This window comes from Boleophthalmus pectinirostris, unplaced genomic scaffold (assembly GCF_026225935.1).
Source record: "Boleophthalmus pectinirostris isolate CB_2022bp ecotype Guang Dong unplaced genomic scaffold, ASM2622593v1 HiC_scaffold_2, whole genome shotgun sequence".
Lineage (NCBI taxonomy): Eukaryota > Metazoa > Chordata > Actinopteri > Gobiiformes > Gobiidae > Boleophthalmus > Boleophthalmus pectinirostris.
The window spans coordinates 16271443-16294753 of record NW_026571152.1 but is presented as its reverse complement, the minus strand read 5'-3'; the positions used below and the strand labels follow the sequence as shown (position 1 = coordinate 16294753).

The 23311-nt window shown below is 36.8% G+C and overlaps 1 protein-coding gene across 1 annotated transcript in view; it reads right to left on the bottom strand.

The window, feature by feature from the left end:
- The window catches only part of LOC110166846 (hepatocyte growth factor), a 70821-nt gene that overhangs the window by 41374 nt on the left and 6136 nt on the right, over positions 1-23311 (bottom strand). The window contains exons 2-5 of the mRNA XM_020932166.2: positions 17750-17909; positions 14205-14317; positions 11527-11641; positions 5644-5792 (exon numbers count right to left, since the gene is read on the bottom strand). Of these exons, the coding sequence (XP_020787825.1) occupies positions 5644-5792; positions 11527-11641; positions 14205-14317; positions 17750-17909 (537 nt within the window). The remainder of the gene's footprint in view (positions 1-5643; positions 5793-11526; positions 11642-14204; positions 14318-17749; positions 17910-23311) is intronic.

The window sequence follows — 23311 nt, the reverse complement described above, 5'->3', positions numbered from 1 at the left end:
TTTCAGACCTGGAATTTCCAATCTCTTCTAAACAAAAGGTTTTGAGCTTTGGGGATGTAAACAGTCTAATAATAAAGGATTACTGAAACATGTGTGAATGAAACAAAAACACATCTCTGGGTATGTTTTTGAGGAGGTAACAACATTCAAACATGGCTAACATCTCACCAGAATCCACTGTGTGTAATATAGAAACAGTACCCCTGGGAGTCACAGGGCCTCAGCTGGCAACTACTGATTTAGCAAATTGTTGGTAGAACTAGTTTGTCTAGTCAGTCCACTTGTTCTTAATACATTCAAATAGAGGTAATGTTTAAACATTCCCTTTAAAGGCCCATCATGACCTTGTGATGTCATGAAGCAGTAGTTTTCAAGTTAACTTGTTGCCTTTTGTTTTGTAAATATTGGCAATTCCAGGTCTGAAATCATCCAAATGATTCTAGCAATGTGTATGGAGTATGGAGTGTTTTCTGTTTGAGAGAGGAACTTAACCTAAATATGCAGGGCGTGTGTGTTAAACGTGTGAATGAAACAAAACATAACTCCAGGCAAGTTTGTGGTAAGGAAACAACATTATAACATAAATCAGAAAAGTGCAATATGGGCCCTTTTAATACATGCACCTTTTTCTGACCTTATCTATTGTAATCACAGTCAATCAGATGGGGATTATGCTTATATCTGGAGACAATCTGTGATCACAGGATCTTAAAGTGGCTATGCAAACACACTGATTTACAGGTCAAACAGGAACAGTCTGGAGGCTTGGCCATTCAATCATTTCCTGGGCCTATTCTTTCTTCAGTGTTGTATTGTGTATTATGCAGTGTAACTTGATTGATTTCATTTCTTCATTCAGAGCTTACCTTATACCTTAGCACTATTCTAATATTGACAGCTTTTTTTGACATTAGGTGAGTCACTGCAGCAAAAGCTTTGAGCTGCAGTGAACCAAAAACAGCTGCTAACTCCTTGTAAACAAGGCTGGCCCATTAGCTACATTTAGCGACTTAGTGACTTTGCTAATGTTTTGTTATGTAGCTGAGCATGTCTCCAGTTCTTTTTGTCTCTATCTGTTTAAAGGGCCCTTATTACACTATTTCCTGATCTATGTTATAATGTTGTTTCATCATCAGAAACATACCTGCAGTTGTGTTTTGAGTTCCTCTCTCAAACAGAAAACACAACATTTGGTGGTGGTAATACAGGACGTGTTCCACTGTGTTTTTAGACTCCATACACCTTCACTAGAATCATTTGGATTATTTCAGACCTGGAATTGCCAATCTTTATTGAACTAAAGGTAAAATGTAGCTGTTAACTTAAAACCTATCGCTTCATGACATCACAAGGTGGAACAGAGCATTTTGAGCTTTGGAGATGTAGATAAAATAATAAAGGATTGCTCAGACATGTGTGAATGAAACAAAAGGTATGTTTTGATGAAGAAACTACATTCTAATATGGCTTAAAGCCCACAAGAGTTTATTTTGTGTAATATATAACTTTTAAGAGATGTATTTTTATAAATCATTTATATCTTTGCACCATTTCACAATTATAACCATGCTGCTATTTTATTTTCTCAAAAGGCTTCACTCCTCACTATTTTCAGCAGAGTGCGCAGGCAGCTAATCCAAAAGAAAGTGAAAGAAGGCCAAAACATATGTATACATTTTACAGTGGTATAAAGTTGTTCAGAATTCAGATTTTATCATCATGGTAAACAATTACCATGCTAATACACACTTCCTGATTATCTGTCAGTGAACACAGCACACAGCGGATTTATATTGACTTCAAGAGCTGCTTCTACAATATTACAAAACAAAGACAAAGACATGTAAAAACCTCTGGTAAAAGGGGTTTTAATGGTTTAATAACTCACTATGTTTTTTTGTTTTTTTTTTGTAATTGTTTGTTTCCCCATTAATCAGTATTGGAAATTTTGACATTTCACATTTTGGAAAATCTACAGCTGTTACCTCTATGTGCTTACTCAACATCTGCAGTCAACTACAGTAAAAAAGCTAATTATTTTTCACACAAAATACTGGTATCAGCCTTGTCCAACTACATTCCAACATGGCCACCTTTAGCTTTAAAGCCTTTAAAACTCAAAAGTGATGAGATGGGAGCAGACTGGGTGAGCTGAAGCCCACACCTGGAAAGCACTATAGCTGGCCTCAGGGTACACTTAACAAAATGTAAAATTAGCTCGTGAAAAAGGGCGATGCTGTTGCCAAGTTCACCACAATTAGACAATCAAGTGGCAACTGGTGAGCTGGAGAGCAGAATGGGCAGTGATAAAAAGGATGTCAAATTTTGGGATGTGTGGCTGAGAGCTAAACCTGGCACAAAGGGGCGGTGCAGTGGCAAAGTGGAAAGCTATTTTACCTCACAGCATGAGGGTTCCAGGTTTGACAAGACTAGGACAATAAACTAACCGATCATAGGAAGAGATGTCAGCTTGTATTTAAAGGGCCCATTTTTTCCTGATCTATATTATAATGTTGTTACCTCATCACAAATATATCTGGAGTTGTGTTTTGTTTCATTCACACATATTTAACTCACAAACCCTGCATATTTACGCTGAGATCTTCTCTCAAACAGAAAACACTCTGTTCCACCTTTTGATGTCATCAAGTGCTCCACTGTGTTTTTAAACTCTACGAAACTGCCAACTACCTACTGAACAAAAAGTGAAATTATCTACAATATAGGTCAATATTTTGTACTCAACTGTACTTGATTTTCCTTGCATGTATTTGAGCAACATTTGTCTTGACCTGTGCAGATGTATTTTGTTTAAGCGGTTTCTGAGGTTCAAATAAGTCAGCTGTGTACTGTTCGGAACTAATTATTAATAGTTTTATAGTCTGATCATCAAGAAGTTGCTAGTTGTTGTTAACATTATAAAACTAGGGTGACCAGATGTCCCCATTTACCCAGGACAGCCCTAATTTTGAGCCCTGTGTCCCCTGTCCCAGCATATTTAACCAGTGATTTGTCCCAGTTTTATACATGAAATGTCCCTATTTTTGACCAATCTGATACCTGCCAACAGTAAAGAGAAGCATAAATTGTCGTTTGTTTAGGTAAAATACAGAAAAGCTGCTTAAAAATGACGAAAACACAAAAGAAAATGTGACTATACTGACTTAGATTAGTGCCAAGTGCATAACAATTTTCCTTAATTTTGCACTCTTTCACAATTTGATTAATACCAGTCATCCCAAACCAGGGATGTCCCAGTTTTTTTTATTTTGAAAATCTGGACATAAACCCTATATAAAACATCACTCTGGTCTCTGAAAGTTGTGAAAAGCACTCATAAACTCATCATGGTGAATAATAACTATGCTCAGAAAGCATAAAATGAGAAATAGCTTTGAACCAGATCTGGTTATTTTCAGTTTTAAATAAAAATCTGGTACAGCATCTTTATGTCCTTATTCCTGACGCATACCCTGCAGCTATGGGCGGGGTATGTGACTTTGTAAACAGCAATTGCTATTTTAATTGGTCCAACTGTTTAATGACAAGATACCCCACCACCCCAGGTAAAACAGAACCCATTAGAACTGGGTCATATCACTCCAGCTGGATTAGCAGAGAAATTTAGCCAAGTTAACAAGCTGTTTTTAAAGGATTATGTTATACCTAATCTTACAACCATGTCCCATTATTAAAGAGCCCACATTACACTATTTTCTAATCTATGTTATAATGTTATATGTCATAATCAGAAACATACCTGGAGTTGTGCTTTGTTTCATTCACTCACTCACGTTCAACACCTTCTATACCTCTATATTTAGGCTGAGCTCTTCTCACAAACTGAAAGCACTCTGTTCCACCTTGTGATGTCATGTTGATACATGAAGTGGACCACTGTGTTTTTAAACTCCATACCCCTTCACTAGAATCATTTGAATGAACTGAACTACAGGTAAAAGGAGTTGTTAACGTGAAAACTACCTCTTTGTGACATCACAAGGTGGAACAGAGCATTTTGAGCTTTGGAGAAGTAGTCTAATATTAAAGGGTTACTTAAACATTTTTGTGAAGGAAAGACAACACAACTCCAGGTATGTTTCTGAGAAGGTAATGACATTAAAACATTAAGCCCCACCCATTTTATAGCACTGACCAATCAAACCTAACTCCTAACCCTAACCCCATAATTAAGCAATAACAAAGCTTTATTCATTCTTAATTCACTATTTGTATTACTCTAAATGTGCGTGACTAAAGCAAAACACAACTTCAATTATATTTTTGATGAGTGAGCAGGGTTACAAGCTCTCTTGATGCTTTATAGCTACATTACATGTTATAGTAAAGTGGACAAATTGGTCTTGATTGTTAATAACGCTAAAAACATTAAAAACTAACTAAAACAACTAGTTGATTTTAAAGTATTCCTAACATGAATACTGAGCATCCTAATTGTTTACCTAATTTAACACTGCTTATCTAATTTTTCATAGGCTTGAGGTAAGTTTTGTTAGCATGCTAATAGCGCACCAGCGAAACGCCCTGGTTCACGGAGGATAAAAATGGTTTATAATGGGCTCTGTTCACAACAGCACCTGACAACCTCACTGTTTGCATCACTACTTCCTGTGTGTCTGGGTGTTTATTGCTGAGTCATGCTAAAATTAATAAATATTTAAAGGCAGTGAACTGGGAGCTGCGGATAGATGTCACTGACATGTTGTTAAATAGTACATACATCAAATGAATCCTTGGGCGGAGGACACTTTTGTGTTTACAAAGAGAGATGTTTGTCTCAGTGCTAATGCTATTGCTAATTTTGAGGCGTAGTAAATATAAAACATAAAAGTATTTTGCACATACACACAATCAGGCAGTCTTGATGTTCATTAATTAGAATTTTAATAGGTTGTTTATTTTATAATTTACAATTTTAATAGAAATGACTGTTAGCTTTGGGGCACAGTGATTTAGCTAACATGCTGCTGTGCCAAGCATGGATTTATTAAAATAACTGGATAGGGTACTGCGAGCTTGTAGTTGCCTCCAGTTGACGAAGTGGCCACTCACTGGAACTTCAACGGAAAAAACCCCAGGCGCTGTTTGAGGATTTTTCTCAGAGAGTGCAATGGAATCACAAATTGCTCATGTTCAGGTGACAGGGTACCTACAACTTTCAAAAATGTCAGATTTGTTGGCAATTTTTATCTTTTTCTAAGGATTATAAAGCGTTTTTTCAAGACAACTGAAAAATTTGAGCCAAAAAAAAGTTTATGATCTAAAAATAGGTAAAAATCACCACAAAATTCAAGATTTTTGAATGTTGTAGGTGCCCTGTCAGCCAAACAAAAGCAATTACATTGCGCTCATAGTGGCCACCAGTGAGTGGCCACTACGTCAACTGGAGGCAGCTACAGACTAGCATTACTCTATCCAGTTATTTTAATAGATCCATGTGCTGTGCACAGTCAATTAACAGAAGCACACAGCGGTCTCATTTTGACACTAACAGCTGCCTTCACAATTGGCATACACGTGTTTTGGAGAAAAAGAGATGCAGAACTATCTAATATTTTTAATGCCCTTTAACAAATTAAGACACACACACACAAGAACTCGCCCATGCTGTGCCTGACTCACCCTGAGAGCACTGGGGGATGCCACACTGCTGGTGCCTCATGTGGGGCCGGGGGTCAGTGGTGAAGCACCAGGGCCCCACAGTTGAGTTGTCTGGGTTCCTGCAGTAGTTCTCCCTCAGGTCCTTCTTCCGGAACCTTCTCGCCATAAACCTGACAAAAGCAATCGAAAGACAAATCAATAAATATTTGTATGTATGGGGCTACAGAGGTGTAAATGTAAATGTACTTTAAGATGTACTTGAGTAAATTAAAAGAAATATATCTATCTATCTATCTATCTATCTATCTATCTATATATCTATATATATATATATATATATATATATATATATAAATATATATATATATATATATATACTTGACATGTTCTGTCAGTAGGACTTCTGCTTGACTAAGTGGGCCGTGGGTGTATACTAGTCGTGTGCTCATACTTGTTCTGATACAGCTCAAGATCATTCTAAAGCTTTTCAGGAAAGGTTCATTTCTATCCTGAGAATGTGACTTTTTGATCAAAGTATCGATACAAAAAAGTCTTGAAATGTTTTGAATTGATTAGTGTCTAATTTTTGATTCTTTTGCCAATCCTACTATGAGCACAGCAATTTTAATAGTCCAGTCAAGAAGTATTGACTTTAAAAACATGGAGGTGCACAGGACTGGATTAAAAGAAAAGACATTGAAACTAGTGTGAAATATGCAGAGAAAAATCTGTAGAAAAAGTTAAGTTTTCAAACTAACATCCAAGGACATGCTACCTACAATTCAACAAATCTTTCAAACACAGAACAGAAGATATTTCACGTGCTTTGCTGCAGTGGAAATGAACTGACATTGAAGGTCAAATGTTAGTAAAAGAAAGCTTAATAAAATATTGCTCAGTACTAAAGCTAAGACTTTATAACTGCATTTGTTGTTTTTTTTTAAATTTCTGTCTGAGTAAAAGTTCCACCTAAACTATGACACACAATGAGTCATACCTTTTTGAAAACAACATATGTTTTGGAGAGGTGTATAATTTCCATAACCTGGTATTTTCTCAATGTTTTTCAAGGTTTACTGTGTAACTTTTCCGGTGGAGGGTCTGCTAACTTAAGTCATGGGTCTGTCTGGATTGTTTCACAGTACGGCATTAAACATATCTATCTTGCAGTTATTCAATTACAGGTTTATTGCTCAATAAGTACCATGGATTCCTACTGTGAGAAGGTTCACCTCTCCACAGATCAGACCTATAACGTGGCCTGGAGATAAATATCCAAGGTGGCAAACCCTAGTAGTAGTAACAGTAAATAAGTAGTCATTGTTTTGCCATTAATTAAAAAATTTCTAATGCATTTGCGCAACTTCAGAAGCTGCAGATGTTTTGGGGCAGACTGTTGGAAGCCTGTCTGCAGATATGTGCATATGGCAATGACTATCACATCTTAGATACAGTTTTACAATTGTTAAGCATGTATGTATGTAGCCTATGTATGTATGTATGTATGTATGTATGTATGTATGTATGTATGTATGTATGTATGTATGTATGTGTGTATCTGTAAGACTCTGAAAGTTAAGTGCCAGAAAATCACTAAATCACAGTATAGGATTGTGTCATCATGCATCATTGTATTTCTTTTAGCCTAATGTTAAACCAGCGGCGATTCTAAGATGCTAAACTAAATTTAGCATTCACTCAAAAGTATTCTGCCATTAGATAATTGACTACATAAAGAAAGTCTTGCTTGAAAGACATGTCCTGCCATTGTATTGGTCAACGTTTGCCTGCTATATAATCTACGATACACTCTGGATCATTATGTTATTATTTGGATATTGCAATATTGCAATAAAATATACAAAAATCCTAAATATATCACTAATTAGGAACATAAAATTAGAGAACAAAGTTAGCACAGAGCAGTGGGTGTATGCCGGTGGCTGTGAAAATGGAGGTAGATTGGAGCAGTGGCGTCTTGAATGCAGGAGAATAAACATGCAAACATACAAGAATCACGCTAAATACAACTCCGAGAGGGTAAATGAGGAAGGGAGCAACTATAACATGGTTAAAATCTCATAACAGCATAATAGGTTCTCTAAGGGATATTTTGGACCAATCTGTAGCCATGATATAAGAATAGGTTTATAAGGAAATACATCAAAACTATCTATCCTCTACAATCCACTAACACAAATATTTGACCCCACAGACTCCACCACAGCATATGTCAAAGCAAGCGCTCCTCCTCAGCATTTCGGAATAGTCTTTTACCCCGGCTTGTGACTCCTCCCTGGGGTATTTAGCCTGCGGTTCACTACCAAACACTGGCTGGGTAAATAAACAGCGTTTTGACCTTTTCTGTTGTCTGTGGTATGAAGAGTGTGCCAGCTTTCCCATGACTCCAGGGACCAAAGCCATAACAAAACACATGCTTTCAATTAACAAAGACTGATAAACAGGTCCCGAGAAGGAGCGGATCACTACGCACTTTTATTCTCCTGCACTGAATAATCGTATACGGAGAAGCTAAAAACACATGAAGTTATCCACAGAAACTGTCATTGCCTTATCATTTCATAACTGAAAACTGTGATTGTGTTGAGTGTTGAGTGAAGTGCCTTGCCAAAAGACAAACGAGACAAACTGGTTCTGGTTGAACAGTTCCTTATTAAAAGAGGGTTGGTGATTTGCCATTCTAGAGAATTTGTATTTGGGCAAGACACTTCACATTAGGATTAATAGTGTTGTCAGAATGCTAAGGATACTAAGGGATGGACTCGATGCCAATTCCGATACCACAGTGATAATCAAAAAGAGAATAGAATGTGATTTTCAACATGAAATCATAGAACTTCTTTATAGTACTTCTTTATATTACCATTTGGTGTCGCCCAGGTAGATTCCATAGTGGTCCATGGGGGTATTAGCCTGATTCATCAGCCAGTTTCACTTTGTAAAAACCGTCTGACCTTGCAGCATTACGATTCGTTCGTAAGCGGGTATTTTTTTTTCATTTAACCAATCGCTGCTATTTGGTCTTGACATATGTAATGTGGCAAATCCCGTAGGAAGAAGGGCAATAATGTTTTACCCCTTAATAAAATTCACCAAACACTCTTTGTTCCAGCTTTAAATCTCGGTTATCATTGCCAACATAGAATTTATGGCTTCATCTACATTCATCTCAACTGCTTTGTTTACTGTTGTGCTGAACCACAAAAGGGACCAAGACAGGCGCTTGAGTTTGACATCATGGCTTCACAGCTCTTCGCTGATTGGCCGGTGCGTGATCTACAACTTCCGGGGTTCTTGCAAACCGTCTAGTGTATTCCAATTCCTGACCTAGTCGCTGGAGAGAAATGAAACTGAGCGGAGGCACTAGGTGGCACCAGCCTGACTATGGGCATATACTAATCTATGTGCTCTTATACTTGTTCTGATACAGCTCAAGATCATTCTAAAGCTATTCAGGAAAGGTTCATTTCTGTCCTGTAAATGTGACAGAAATGATCAAATGAATCAAAACCAGCTCAAATCACTATCTAGTTTTGATACAAGATTTAGTATTGATTACTATCTGATTTTTGATACTTTTGTACCTATGTTAGAGTGTCTTGATTCAATTCTACTGCTCTCAAAGCTTCCCTGTAATTGAAGGGCAGCAACTGGATGTACCTAGCCACAAAAGGCTAAACAAGAGACATGCGCCATTGAGCTTGACCCACTGACTTACATGGACGGCCATGCTTAGGCCCCGGGGTTTGGTATTGTCTTTACCCTTAGTAAAAGGTGCTGTGTCATGTATTAGAGCAAAATTTGTCCTAATAATCATAATAATAATGTCCACATCAAATTAGAAAGCATTTTTGTGTGCGACCCAGGAAGTGCGTGTTAGCATGCTATTTGTTGTTTTTACAGTCACGCAAATCTCGCTCTGCTCTGTTGTGAAAAACTCTCATAAACTCATTGTGGTGAATGGTTAGGATGCTCGGATTGCATAAGGTAAGTGAGGAATAATTGTGGACCACTGCAAACCATTTAAAATGAACTAGTTCTGTTTTTCCACATTTTTTAGACAGTAATGATCAGTTAAAGCTATTCTCTTCATGCTATTCCAATTAGGCTTTACGGATCACTCACGACAGCCCATGCACTCTATAAAACCTAATATAAAAGCTTCACTATGACCCTTTACTCACATTTATCCTCCAATCTGTAACTCGCCTTCCTTCCCCTAACACCAAACTGATCCAAATGGAATTGAATATGATATAGTGTGTGAATGAAATCCACAGATGTGCGCACACCTAGATAAACAGGACAAAGGGCCACAGGAAATGATGGGGTGGTTGTGAAACGCTATAACAGTGAGGTAAGAGCAGATGAGTGAGCGATCACAGGAGCCCAATCAAGCCCTAATAAATCACACGCTAAAATGCTAACGCCACAGCCTCAGGCTACTGGCTAATTACACAAAGTTAACAAGAGTGTGCAAACTTCGAGATCCAAACAGTAGATACAAAAGTTGTGTACTGTGTTTGAAAAGAGTGGCAAAATGTGTGGTCATTTATTATTTTAAAGGGAACACAGTAAAATAGACTTTTACGAGTTTTAACCATAATCCCTCATCATTAGCTTACTCAAAGTAGTAGCTCTAATGTTGTCTCCTTCCAAGTCAGTCTTTAATGAATCTAATCTAATACTGCGTTGTCTTGCATTTGAGGCTTGTGTAAAATTCAATACATTTTCTTGAGTCACCTACCACCTACCTCTGCTCACTGCTATAAAAATTCAGACAAATAATAAATAATAAATAAATGTCAGCAGTAATAACAGTGGATGAAAGCCTGCAATACTGTAGTAAGTAGTGCACCCTCTGAGAACTGGGGTTACATTTAGAACCTTCATGCCTCACAGCAAGAAGGTTCCGGGTTCGATCCCAGGGTCGCCCGGGCCTTTCTGTGTGGAGTTTGCATGTTTCTCCCTGTGTCTGGATGGGTTTTCTCCAGGTGCTCCGGTTTCCCCCATCAACCCAAAACATGCTACATAGGTCTCCATGAAGAACAGTTAATAGCCAAGGTCAGTTAAATACAATCAATCAATGAACCTGCCCAGGAAATTAGCCCTGGTGCTACAACCTGGTACAATGCATTTCTCCTGTTAAGTTTAATGTAAAAATTGTGCACTGTCCCTGTCTCAAATAAATAATAAAACAAAACAAATAACGTTTTTTATGTGCTGTTAATTTAACTTATGTGTGACACTTAATTATCATAACTTCATAAGGAGCATTGGTGATATACAGTACAGTATAAACAAACATTTTTCTGCCAATTATTGAAATTTGACTTGAATATAATGCAAAACATAATATCTAAGCAAGTTTGGAGTCATTCCTTACAAATATCTGGCCGTGATTTGAGTAGATTTTTATTAAAATGATTTGCCTGGGACTTATTTCAGGTTCAGAGGAAGTACAGATCACTACACACTTTTATTCTCCAGCACATAATAACTGTACACTGAGAAGATAAATACACAATAAAGTATTTGATATTAAATGTGCATTGCGCTGTCATTTCAAACTGATTATTGTGACTGTGTTGAGCAAAGAAAGAAAACACCTTTTTTCAATTCAATATAATTAATTTTTCTAATCTTAAATTCATTTCAAAGTGTAATTTTTGACAGATATTTTTCTTGATTGGCAAGTCAAATCTACTTAAACCAAGATCAGATATTCATAATTTATTTCAACTCATCAAACCATTGCTTTAAAACCATCACACCTTTCGTGTAGATTTGTAATTGTTAATCACTATGGCAAAATCCTATTAGAATGATTATAATAGCATTTATTCTGTTTTATTGTATTTTATCTTATCTTCTGGGGCTTACTTGTGCTCATGTGGGATGGGTGAAGACCAGGCCTGGCACATGACCCCGTCCACAGTCACCGATCGTCGCCCCCGGTAACTCTGTCCGGTACCCACAATGCACTCCCGCACATAGTCTGGAAGAGAGAGCAGATATTATGTTTTTATATCAAGACTGAGTTCACAGTAGGGCTGCAAGATCAATCATAATCTAATAGAAATCTCAATTTGAATGGATGCAATTAGCATATCACAAAGGTTACACATTTTTAAGTACCATAATTTTCTCCACAAACAACAAAATGTCCAGTCTCATTCTGCACAAAAACTGCTAAGCCTGTAGTTTAGATCTGTACAAACACTGAAACCTGACATACATATGATTCTTGTATTCATTTGTCAGTTCTTTGTCTTTCTGTCAGTTCTTCTGGATCTGTTTTGAACATTTTGACAAGAATGCTATAATTAAAAGACAAATCGAAAATCTAATTACAGTGTTTGTCAGGAAACTACAATTAGAAATAAATCGTTCAGCCACAGTCCACAAAGGTCATTTTAGAACACATCCTGGAGCATGCAACATTTGAGAGAAGACTGACATATGTATTACTAAACTAATCACTAATGACAAAATGAATCATTCCTTGGCTTATCCGAATAAGAACAGTCTGAAGATTTGTTTGCAATCAATCAAAAATGTGCTAAAACACACTGGTAAATGTTATGGTTGTTATTCAAGTATCAAAAAAAAGGAAAAAAAAAAAAAAGATTGGATCAAACCTGAAGGAATGATATGTAAGATTTAGATTTTAAATTCCACAAATATGATCCATCTGTGTCCCTGAGGTAAACATGTACAAAATAAATTTTACATATGACAATTGCAATGTTGATGTATTTTTTATTACAAAAACATTGCGCATGATGGCCAAATTTTGTTATAAATTTATGTTTTTTTGTTCTGAAGACAATTATCCAATCAGAAAAAAGAATGAGGCTCACATGAGTTTCATTCCAGTTGGTTTAAATCTAAAATGTCTCTCTCTGATCCAAGTGGTCACTACCGAAACTCCTACCGCTGCATCATTAACTGCTAGTGCTAGTGCAGCCTCTACAGCTCAGTAAGGGAATTCTGGAGGTTCTGAGGTTTCACATGAGGCATGACCTGTTCCTGTACAGAGAATGGGAAAAACTTGTATGTGTCTCTACGTGCAGGTTAAGACACTGGCAACAGAGGTTCAGTTGTGATTGTAGTTCCTTTCTTAAACCCATAAGAAGTGCAGGCTACACAGATCCAGACTCTATTATTTTCTATTTAGTTTTAATAAGCAATACCTGCACTTTTAACACATTTGGATAACTCAGTATACTCATATTCAACCCATGCATTTCAAAACTGTGAAATATTTGTACCTAAATAATTGCAGCCTTTTGCGATGTGTGAATATTTGAGCATGCTAACTCCTTTTTGATTTGTTTGCGGTGAATCGTGCAGCCCTAATGTGCATGTTTAATGAGGAAAGCAGACAGAAGGACATGTTTGGAAAGAATCACTGCCTGTGTTTGACAAAGGGGACAATGCCAAAAGATGGGTCTGCTTTTCAAATCAGGTGCACGACGTTAGTCCAAGATGTTAACAGTTGACATGGGAAAGATTAACTATTAAACTGCTGAGTAGTTGTTCCAGGATATATCCACTGGGTAAAATAAAAATTATTATATATTTTAACCCTACTATAAATATAACTATAACTACTATAAATTTATCCTAGTTTTCCCTAGTTTGACAGTTAGGGTGAAGTTAATAATTTGACTTCCTGGTGGGACAGGGGCCGTAGAGTATTATAGTTGTTTTTTTGTTTTTTTTTGGGTCAGAAAAGTATGATAAATTTTGACCACAGGTACTGTCCAAAAAAACAAAGTAAGAAAAACATGAAAACCTCTCATATATTTTTAGTTTAGTTACAAAAACAAAGGCCTAAATAAAAATGTAATTCTAATTTATAGTTGTTAATGTATTTGTACATTCAACCATGATGTAGTCATTTCAAACTCGATTTCGATAATACAGAATAGACTCGATACTCAATACCGTCTCCCAATGTAATTCCTCAGGCGTCCAGGAAGGTTCCATAGTGGTCCATCTGCTCTGATACAGCTCAAGACTATTCCAAAGCTATTCAGGAAAAGTTCATTACTAGTTTCGATACTAGTTTTAGTATTGATTTGTATCTGATTTTCGATACATCTGACGGCAATTCCAGGAAGACTCATTTGACTGATTCATTCATGTTTTGACTAATTCTACATTTGCTCATCAAGAGCCCATAAATATTCCATTTTCACCTACCCCTTATCCCAACTCAGCCCTCAAACTAGTGTAGTAGCCTTGCTCAGGGGCACACCAGCTATAACTGCTTGGATGTGATTCAAACTAGCAACCTTCTCATGCGCCACTCTGACATTACAGTTAACAATTTCTTTCTATTCACCCATGTCATGCACTCTTATGAAATGCAATGTGGGACTTTCCATAGTTTAACCCAAGCTCTAATTAACGTAATCTACAATAAACACAACACTGGCCCCTGCCCTTCCTCTTCAGACCTAAATATTGACACTAAATATGTATACTTTTTATTGTGTATGGAGTGATAACTGTGGTGTTGGATGGTGAGATGAAGAGGGGGAAATACTCACCTTTCTTCTGGTACAGGTCAAAGTTGAAGTTCTGCACGGCCTGGACTCCTGGAGAGTTCCGGTCAAAGGATAACCACTGGCACTTCCTGTTTTTATGGTCATAGAGAAAGGCTCTGTGGAGAGAGGGGGATTAAACAAACAAACAATAAATGAACGAATGAATAAATAAATAAATAAAAATAAATAAATGTGTTGCTAATTAAAGAGGTCCACATCACTGCACTTCTGGTAGACATGAGTACGTACTCACTTTGGGATAAGTTTTTTTTACATTTTCTAACTTAAAACTGTTTGCATTTCAAAAACATACTATTTAGGCATTGCAACCCTTGCGCTGAAAACAGTCTGACCCAGAATGACTCCAGTGATGGTTTATGGGCCTAAAAACTGCACAGAACGAGTCTGGATTTATTTTATTTTTTCCTTTGACGTAACAGTCCAGGGAAAATGCATTATTGAGTGCTCAGGGAAGACCACTTTAGATTAATGAAACACGCATGAATAAAGAAAAGTCGTTTATTTATTTTTTTTTTTTTTTTTTTTGCTGAGAGAACAAAAATATAACATGGTTTCAAAACTATCACAAAAGAAAATTGTATTCTGTCAACTGGACGAAGTTTTGGAGTGAAGACATTTCGACGTTCATCCCGGGGGGTTTTCTAACTGGAGAAGTGGCAAAAATTGCATAATAAATGTTCCTTTAAAGGTGAAGTAGTCTACCTGATTTTCAAATTATTCACATACATTTTTGCCCACTTTCTTTAGAACAGGACCACCAAAGATCAGCCAACCACCTCTCATCCCAAAGCATCAAACAGTGACTTAGATGGCTCTTTCTTACAAGTTTGTGATCAATAAAAAGTTTGAATTATTAGATACTTTGGACATAAGTTTTAAAGATACTATATCAGATGTTAATACAATAACAGCTAAACCTGTCTCTCACTGTCTTAAAGGGATCGAGACTGAATGTCCAAAAACAAAGGTCATTGGCAAACTACAATGTGCTAGCTGGAAGTGCAACATCCTTTGAGATGCATCAGTCTATCAACACGAACAATATGAAAAAAACAGAGCTGTGGAAAAACTGAGTTACTTCTGGTAAATACATTTATGAATGAAAGTTTTAATTTAAGGTTTTATCGTTTTAAAACCTCCATGGGTGTCTTATTGGGCAAACTGATATTTAGTGCTACAGGGAGTCCAAAGCACTGATACCTAAACACTAATCAATACTAGAAAACTAGATAACATCACATAAATAGGAATGTTTGACTTTTCCTGAATTGTTTTAGTGTGGTTTTCTTCATCTATATTAGAGCACATGGTAATATTTTAGTAGTACGAGTACGAGAAATTAGTTAGTATTGTGACAACCACCAATCACTCACCTCCACACCTACACGCACACACCTCATTCATATTATGTACATCATGTGGGTAATGTATCTTGCCCAAGGACACAACAACACTCGCCTAACCACCAACCACAACTCAAATCACAGCTGCGACAATCATGTGATATTCCAATTCCATTTAGTCAGCACAGAAAATCCGGCATCACTTTATAACAGCTAGACCCTAACCTCAATAGAGCTTGTAACTACTTAATTAAGGGATTTTGCAAGTTAGCCTAAATAAAATCCTTGAAAAGGCTCATGGACAAGTTAATTAGCATTGATAATATATTACAATATTGTGCAATATTACATGTTACACTTGAAGTTACCTAGAAAGCTCCTACAATGCACTCTCACTGACTCCCGTCTCCTGACAGGTTAGGTCTCATTCTAATCACTGTAATATTCTTTATGGCACTTTTAAGACCTACATGTTTGCACTTGTATTCTTAGTATGTCAGGATGGTATATCTGTTGTTTTATCTGTGTGTGAGGCACCGTTTTTCACTAGAATAATTAGAGATCAGATTCTTGTCTCCCATGTATTTGAGCAAAATGTGTCTTTCCCAATTAACTAATATACTTATACTGCTTTCACTACTGCTGCTTTTGTGGCAGTCTGACTTAAGATCAACCTGCCATGGGACTACACATGGAAATTAGTCCCATTTAAATAAACAAGCGTGTCAGTTGTGTTAGTTTTCGCTGACCAAAAAGTTACACAGTGTCCCTTTAAAGAAGAAACTGTTTGTTAACTCCTCTTCCTGTTTACATTGCCACGTACAAACTGCACTATAGACCGTATATATAAATGGACATAGCTAACCCGCTAGCTGCCACGTTCCAAATAGGAAGCTCAGATGCGGCTCTTCTGGCTCCTATCTCCCATTGACTTACATTAGAATATTGTCGCTCCTCTCTCTGTAACTGCTGCGGTGAGCCTCGTCATTTTGATCTTAAAATGTTTGTATTAACCCGCTGTACATGATCCTGGTGCTTTTTTTCGCTATTTTGTTCGTCAACAAATCCTGTTCGTAATATAAAGGCTGGCTCCAAATTCCCTCCTATAACCACTAGCATCTCAAGCTTCATTTGAGTGGTGCAGAAAGCTACGGGTGACATCCGCACTTGCTTAGCCCAGTTTTGTTACACAGTTTATGTACTCTACATGGCAAGCTCACACTATTATTTCCACTTTATGCAAATAAGCCCTGATGACGTGCAGAACCAGACAGACAAGAGGCTGCATGTTTCAGACCTGAGTTTGAGGTAAGAACGAGACCAGCCACTGTCACTGAATATACAACTAAAAATGGCAGACATTTTGGATTACGTTCAACCACTTTGAGTCAGACATAAGAAAGTCTGACTCACTACTTATGTCTATTAGTGTAGTCACAATACTAACATTTCAAACTGAAATACTGAGGAAAACAACAGAGGCTTGATACTCTATACCGATTTTTATAGCACAATGATAAAAATGCAATTTCTGCATCAACTGATTAGAATGATTGTAGTGTCTTTATCATTACCATATGGACATAATCATTTGGATATAAATCAGTACCATGCAAAAACATTTCAGCAAAGGTCAAATTTTTTCCTTTACATGTCCTTTTTTCAGTAATGATACCAGCCTAGTTTAATTTTCCACTTCTCTTTCATTTGTTAACTTTTCCAACAGTGAAAACATTGGTAACATGTAGCTCAAGCCTCCGCTAACTAGTACAACTACGTTTAATTATGGCACAGTAAACTGCCAATGAACTAAATCACAGATACAACTGAAAAATGTTTAATCCCTTTAAGCGTGCTAATTATTATACTGAGTTTCGCCATCAGGGTAAAGCTAACAACAACTAGCATGCTAACACACACATCCTGATTATTGGACAACAAAATGCAGACATATTTTCATCTAAAGAGCTGCTTGTGCAATAAATCTGTACACAGTAAAGACACATTTTGCTCGGATACAGAACCTTTAATTAGCTTGTATTCCAGGATAAGTGCTGGTTTAAACTAAAGCTTCTTGTAGAATACAAATACTGTCTTTTGTTGTCAGCTGACCAGGGCACATTTTTGCCTCCTCTTCAGGCCAGAAGAATGTGGAGGATGTGGACAGGTGGTGTAGTGTCTTACCTGCAGGAGAAAGGCAGTCTCTTGTTGCGGCTGCAGGCGCGAGCACACCTGGCCATGGGGACCCTCCTGCTCCGGGTCAGGTGGGACGGGTCAGGGGAGGACACGACCAGTTTGAGGCTGTCCGTCCTCTGGTAGTCCTGCAGGGCGTTCCTCTTGCCCTCTGAAAGTAAATCAGGACTCTAATCAGCATAAGGTATTACACACTGGATTGAAAACTGAATTGAATTGATGCAAACCTGCTCACAGTAAGGTCAGTGGAATTCAAAATCATTAAAACGAAAAACTGTTACTATAGTTACACTGTGAAAAATGAATGAGTGTTATATAACTTTAGTAGCAGATGTCATTGGTTTGCATGTAATGTACCACAGTATAGTATAAAACTCATGCATATATACATGAAGACAAGTATACAGCAATACAAATGTACTGCAGTGTCGCGTACTTGAATACATAGGCGGCAATTAATGTTTTTAAGTGGGAGTACTCAGTGCACTCCCAAGCACACATGCACGTACACATACACATTTTACTTTTTTCTGCATCTTTCTCATGCATTCCCCTTCCCTATAAAGGTGCACACACTCATATAGTTTTATAGCTTCCTCACATCCTCGTCTCACTGCCTCTGGTGTCCTCGCTCTTAATGTCCCGAATAGACAGTCTTGGCTCGCGCTTGAGTAAATAGCGTTTGTTGTTATTAAGTTCAGTTTTGTTTCTGATCCCTGTTTTATGCACAGTCGAGGATTTAACCATTGTCACACGAGGGGAAACACAGTTACCCCAGTCCTCTGATCAGACCCACACAAACTGAGATGGCAGTGAGAGAGAGGAAGAGGAAGAGGAGGAGAGGGAGCGTTCGGAGATTTGCATGGATTCTCTGACCTCTTGACTCCCACAGGATCTGCGTCTAATGAATAAATGCATGTTTAATGCCACAATAAGGAGCATTTCAAGCAAAGCATTTGACATCTCCTCAACCAACGTGTTCAAGTAGCGAGTAGCCTTTTCAAAAATGTACATCAGAGTAAAAAGTATTTCAAACAAGGTAAGAGAATACCTCAGTTACTTCAGCAGGACTTATTTCAATCCAGTTACAAAATATATAGGCTATAGTGTAGAAAGTACTGCTATTTTATTTTTTTTTTAAATTGTAAAATACCCATTGCAAAATTCTGAGCTTTCACATGAGGCATGACGGAAAAAAGCCCCCGAAGCTAGAATCTGGAACGAGAAATATTGCCCTTGGACATTATGTGACCATATATTATCTGGTTAAATAAATAAACAAACTGATATATTCATTTGTTTCAGACAAGCAATTCCTCCCTGATTTGAACTCATATAATTTGAATTGCTTAATTGCTATGAAGCACAGTTGCCATAGTTTGAACCCTGTGAAAGCAAACTTGTATGTGTCCTCTATGTGCAGGCTGAAGCACGAGTAACCCAGGCTCATTGTGAATGTGGTACTTTTAAACCAGTAAAAGTGCACACTACAGACAATACGTCAACTTATAGGAAAAAATAGGCTAACCTCTCAATGTACTTTTGTTTTTTTATTTTGTTATTTTCCACTTCTGCATTCACCTTCTTTACAAAACAGTAGAAAACTCGTGGTTAGCCATAGAATAGAAAGTTGCACATCTGAGTGAAACTTGATAATGTTGAATCGTTAAATTTGAGTATTTCCTGAATGACTGATCAGCGTTTTGTGGGAGTTTTAACAACATTACTCATCTGGTCATATGCTGTCTGCTTCCTTCAACAACACATGTATAAAGCCAGTCTACAGTACACTGTTAGTACAATATTGTTGCATAAATAAAAGCAAGAAGTACTGAATGATACCACAAATCCAGTATTGAAAAAGTAATCAATACTTAAGTAAAAGTACAGATACTATAGCAAAGAAATAATCAAGTATAAGTAATAAAATCACATGAAAAAATCTACTAAACGCATTCATGTACCTTTTTTTAAAAAATACTTAAAAAGTAAAGTATTTCACACATATTTTAATTTCTTATGAAGCTTCAAATCTACTGATTTTGATAACTAATTTTGATTGTTTTTTGTATATTTTTGTTAGCTCAAACTACGTATGTGTTAAAAATAAACCCTCAGACTTTTCAACAGATCTCAAACAATGATAAAAATACTTTTACTTTTCAGTCCAGTTCAAAAATGTAGTGAAGCAGAAAGTACACATACCTGCTCTCAAATGTAGTGAAGTAAAATTATCTGCTTAAACTTTAAAAATACTTAAGGTTTACTACTTTTACTTTTGTTACTTTCCGCCACTGGCATAATCCCACAATTTTCCATAGCCTATTTATGAAAAACGTCTGCAAAATCTACTTAGAAACAAATCAGCAGCAAATATGTGAAGAATAATAAAACAAGCATATCTCAGTAGTTACAGATGTGTTAATTTATGCGCTCCTCTGCTTGTGCAACGAGCTAGCTACCATACACTGGGGCAAATAAAATTACACAAGAGTACATTACAGATTTGAGCCTGAAATTGTATACATTTTTCATATACTGAACTATAGGGCTGCAAGAGTAATCGCCATCGAATCAAAATCACAATTGGAACGGACAGGGTTAACAAATTATTGCAGTTTTTGAAGTACCATTGGTTCCTCCACTAATGACAAAATTTATTCTGCGTAAAAAGCTGCTAGCCCTGTAGTTTCGATTTGTACAAACATCTTCTCATATTAGTTTGTCAGTTCATATTTTCTCCAAATTGTAGGCTTAAAGCAGTTGTATCGAAATGTACAATATTATTAAAAACATGACAAACAAAAATCAATCAATAAATAGTAGAATAAGTTACTATTGATTAAAGAAATGGTCACGATAAAAAAAAACTAAAAAATCTCGATACTCAATACCCATTCTGATACTACAATGATAATAAAATAGACTAGAAAACAGAACAGAATGTGATTTTCAGTTTTACATTGCAGTTCTTTCTTTTATATAACCATGTGGCCTTATATCTGTGTAATCCTTCAGTGTATTGTTTACTAGTCTATGAGGTCTTATACCTGTTCTGTTAAAGCTCAAGATCATTCTAAAGCTGTTCAGGAAAGCTTCAGTTCTGTCCTGTGAATGTAACTTTTTTAGTATTGATACCTGCTCAAATGAGTCTAGTTTCAATACTGGTTTTAGTATCAGTGAGTATCTGATTTTCAATACTTGTGACAATCCTACTGTCACGTACTGAAAGTTGATACAGGCCCAAAAGTGTAGCTGTACAACCAAACACTATAAGATTACATATTCATTGTAGCAAATCCATAGTGTTTGTGTGATAATAGAGCTCCAGCCTGCCTTCCTTTTTATGACGTTATGTGAACACTGCTTTTAGAATATTCACTCATTCTGTTAATCCAACTACTGCTTAGTGATGGTACTTGTAGTTTGTTCATGGGATCTGAATCTTTTGGATCGGTTCATTTCAAGTTAGTTCAAAAGACTCTTTTTGTTTATTTCACTAACAGAAGCCAATGTGAGAGCTCATTCTGTCTACAAACTAATCAAAGAAATTAAATGATAAATTACGCATTTCTCAATAAGACATTGCACAACAATAAAACGAAATGGACTAACATTATGAAGCCATATTTTTTGTGTGTAAAAAAGTGTGTTGTTAGCACGTTAGCTGTTGTTGTTGTCTCTCTGAGAGTTGTGAAAAGTGGTTATAAACTAGGATGCTAGGAATGATTTAAATGTTTAGTGGAAGGTCCATCACCTGCTTGTTTCTATAGATATGCCATTACTCTGCCTGGAATGTTCCACAGTATGACATTAAACAGCTCTACTTTACATTTATCCAATTACAGGTGGCTTTAGAACTTAAAATACCTAATAAACGAAGCATTCTGACTGTGAGTGGGGCTGCCTCTTCACAGATCTGACCTGTAACTTGGTCTGATTTGGTCAAGAAGATAGAAAGGTTTAATGCTGTACTGTGAAACATTCCAAAGAAAGCAATAACATCTCCATGGAGAAAAGCATTGGACGGACCCTCTATCAGAAAGTTACATAATGCACCTTTAAAAAAACGAGGAACACATTTGGACCGCAACCAATAAACAACCATGGAAATGTTTCTGGCAAAATGCACTGTGGAACAACCTGATAAATGACTAGATCACAACTAGTACTGGTAAATACATTTATCGTTCAGAATGAAGGCATAGGGTAGTATTAGCATCTTAAAATCTCCACCTCTTTTTCAACTAAGAATCACGGGAAACCAACTGCCTGACACCACCCCAGACACTTGATCCTCAGGCATTTCCAACAGTAACAAAAAAAGTAGAGATTGTAGGTTAAGATATTAGAACTATAAGGAAACAACTGCATGACACTATCTCAGACACTTGTTTCCATCATGGTGCAATATCACCAGAAGGGCCAGAAGGGAATAACGCATGGTTTAAAATCAGGTACAGGCCCTTTCACATTAGACTGAAAATTCACAATCATATACTAGTACTTTGCATGTTTTTGCAATCAATACAAGATCTTCACCTGCACGCTTAATTTTGACATTGCAGAAGGCCAAGTATTATTTATTACAGAAGATAGTTTTTCCCGACAGAGTTAGCTGCCAGACACAACAGACGGCTGAGTCATCGCTCCTGCCCATTACTCCAAAGCAGAAGTCGAAGTCCATTACGGTGACCTAGTGACAGTACTGACAGAGATACTGTATGTTACGCATTCTGGATCTGGAATGGTCACATATGGAAAATGTTAAAGCCTGTAATTATTATTATTTTTATTAACTGATATAAGGAGAGCCAGTCAGAGCAGATAGAGCATGGATATTAGGCAGTTGGTCAACAATGTCCACTGCAGTATTGGGAAGAATACCTGCATTAAATAATGCAGAAAATGCAAACCAAGGTTCCTGCAGAGGTGCAAATGCAAGGAACAGCAAAACAAAACAGAAAAGAATACCTGCTTTAAAATGTATTTGGCCATATTCTGTTACATGATCCAATGTAAATGGTAAATAGTCACATTTTTATACAGCATTTTTCCACCTTCAAGGCACTCTGATCTTGACAGCATTCATCTGTAGGAGCTGGAAACGGCCAACCTTTAGATCAGTGGACAAACGCTCTACCAACTGAACTACTGTCACCACTGCATTCTGAATACTTAGAATACTTTCACATGGAACGTATAGGACTAAAACATCTACATGTTTGTTTTGTTATGCATTTATTTAAGCAGTTTGAAGCCTAAATTGCAGGATCAAATACTGACATGCATTCCTTTGATTTAAAGAAAGTAACTGTATTGTATGAAGAAGTCTTTTCAAAGTTAGTATTTGAGTATGTATTTTTGGTAGATATATTTAGTTAAGTTTCCAACGCCAGCTATGTTCTATCTGATTTCTGGATAAGGCTGGGTATCATTAAAAAGCTTCCAATACGATACATACCTCAATACAAAGGCCACGATATGATACATATCTCGATACAGTGCACTTTTGGTTTGATACAAAATATTAAAATCTGATATCAATAAATA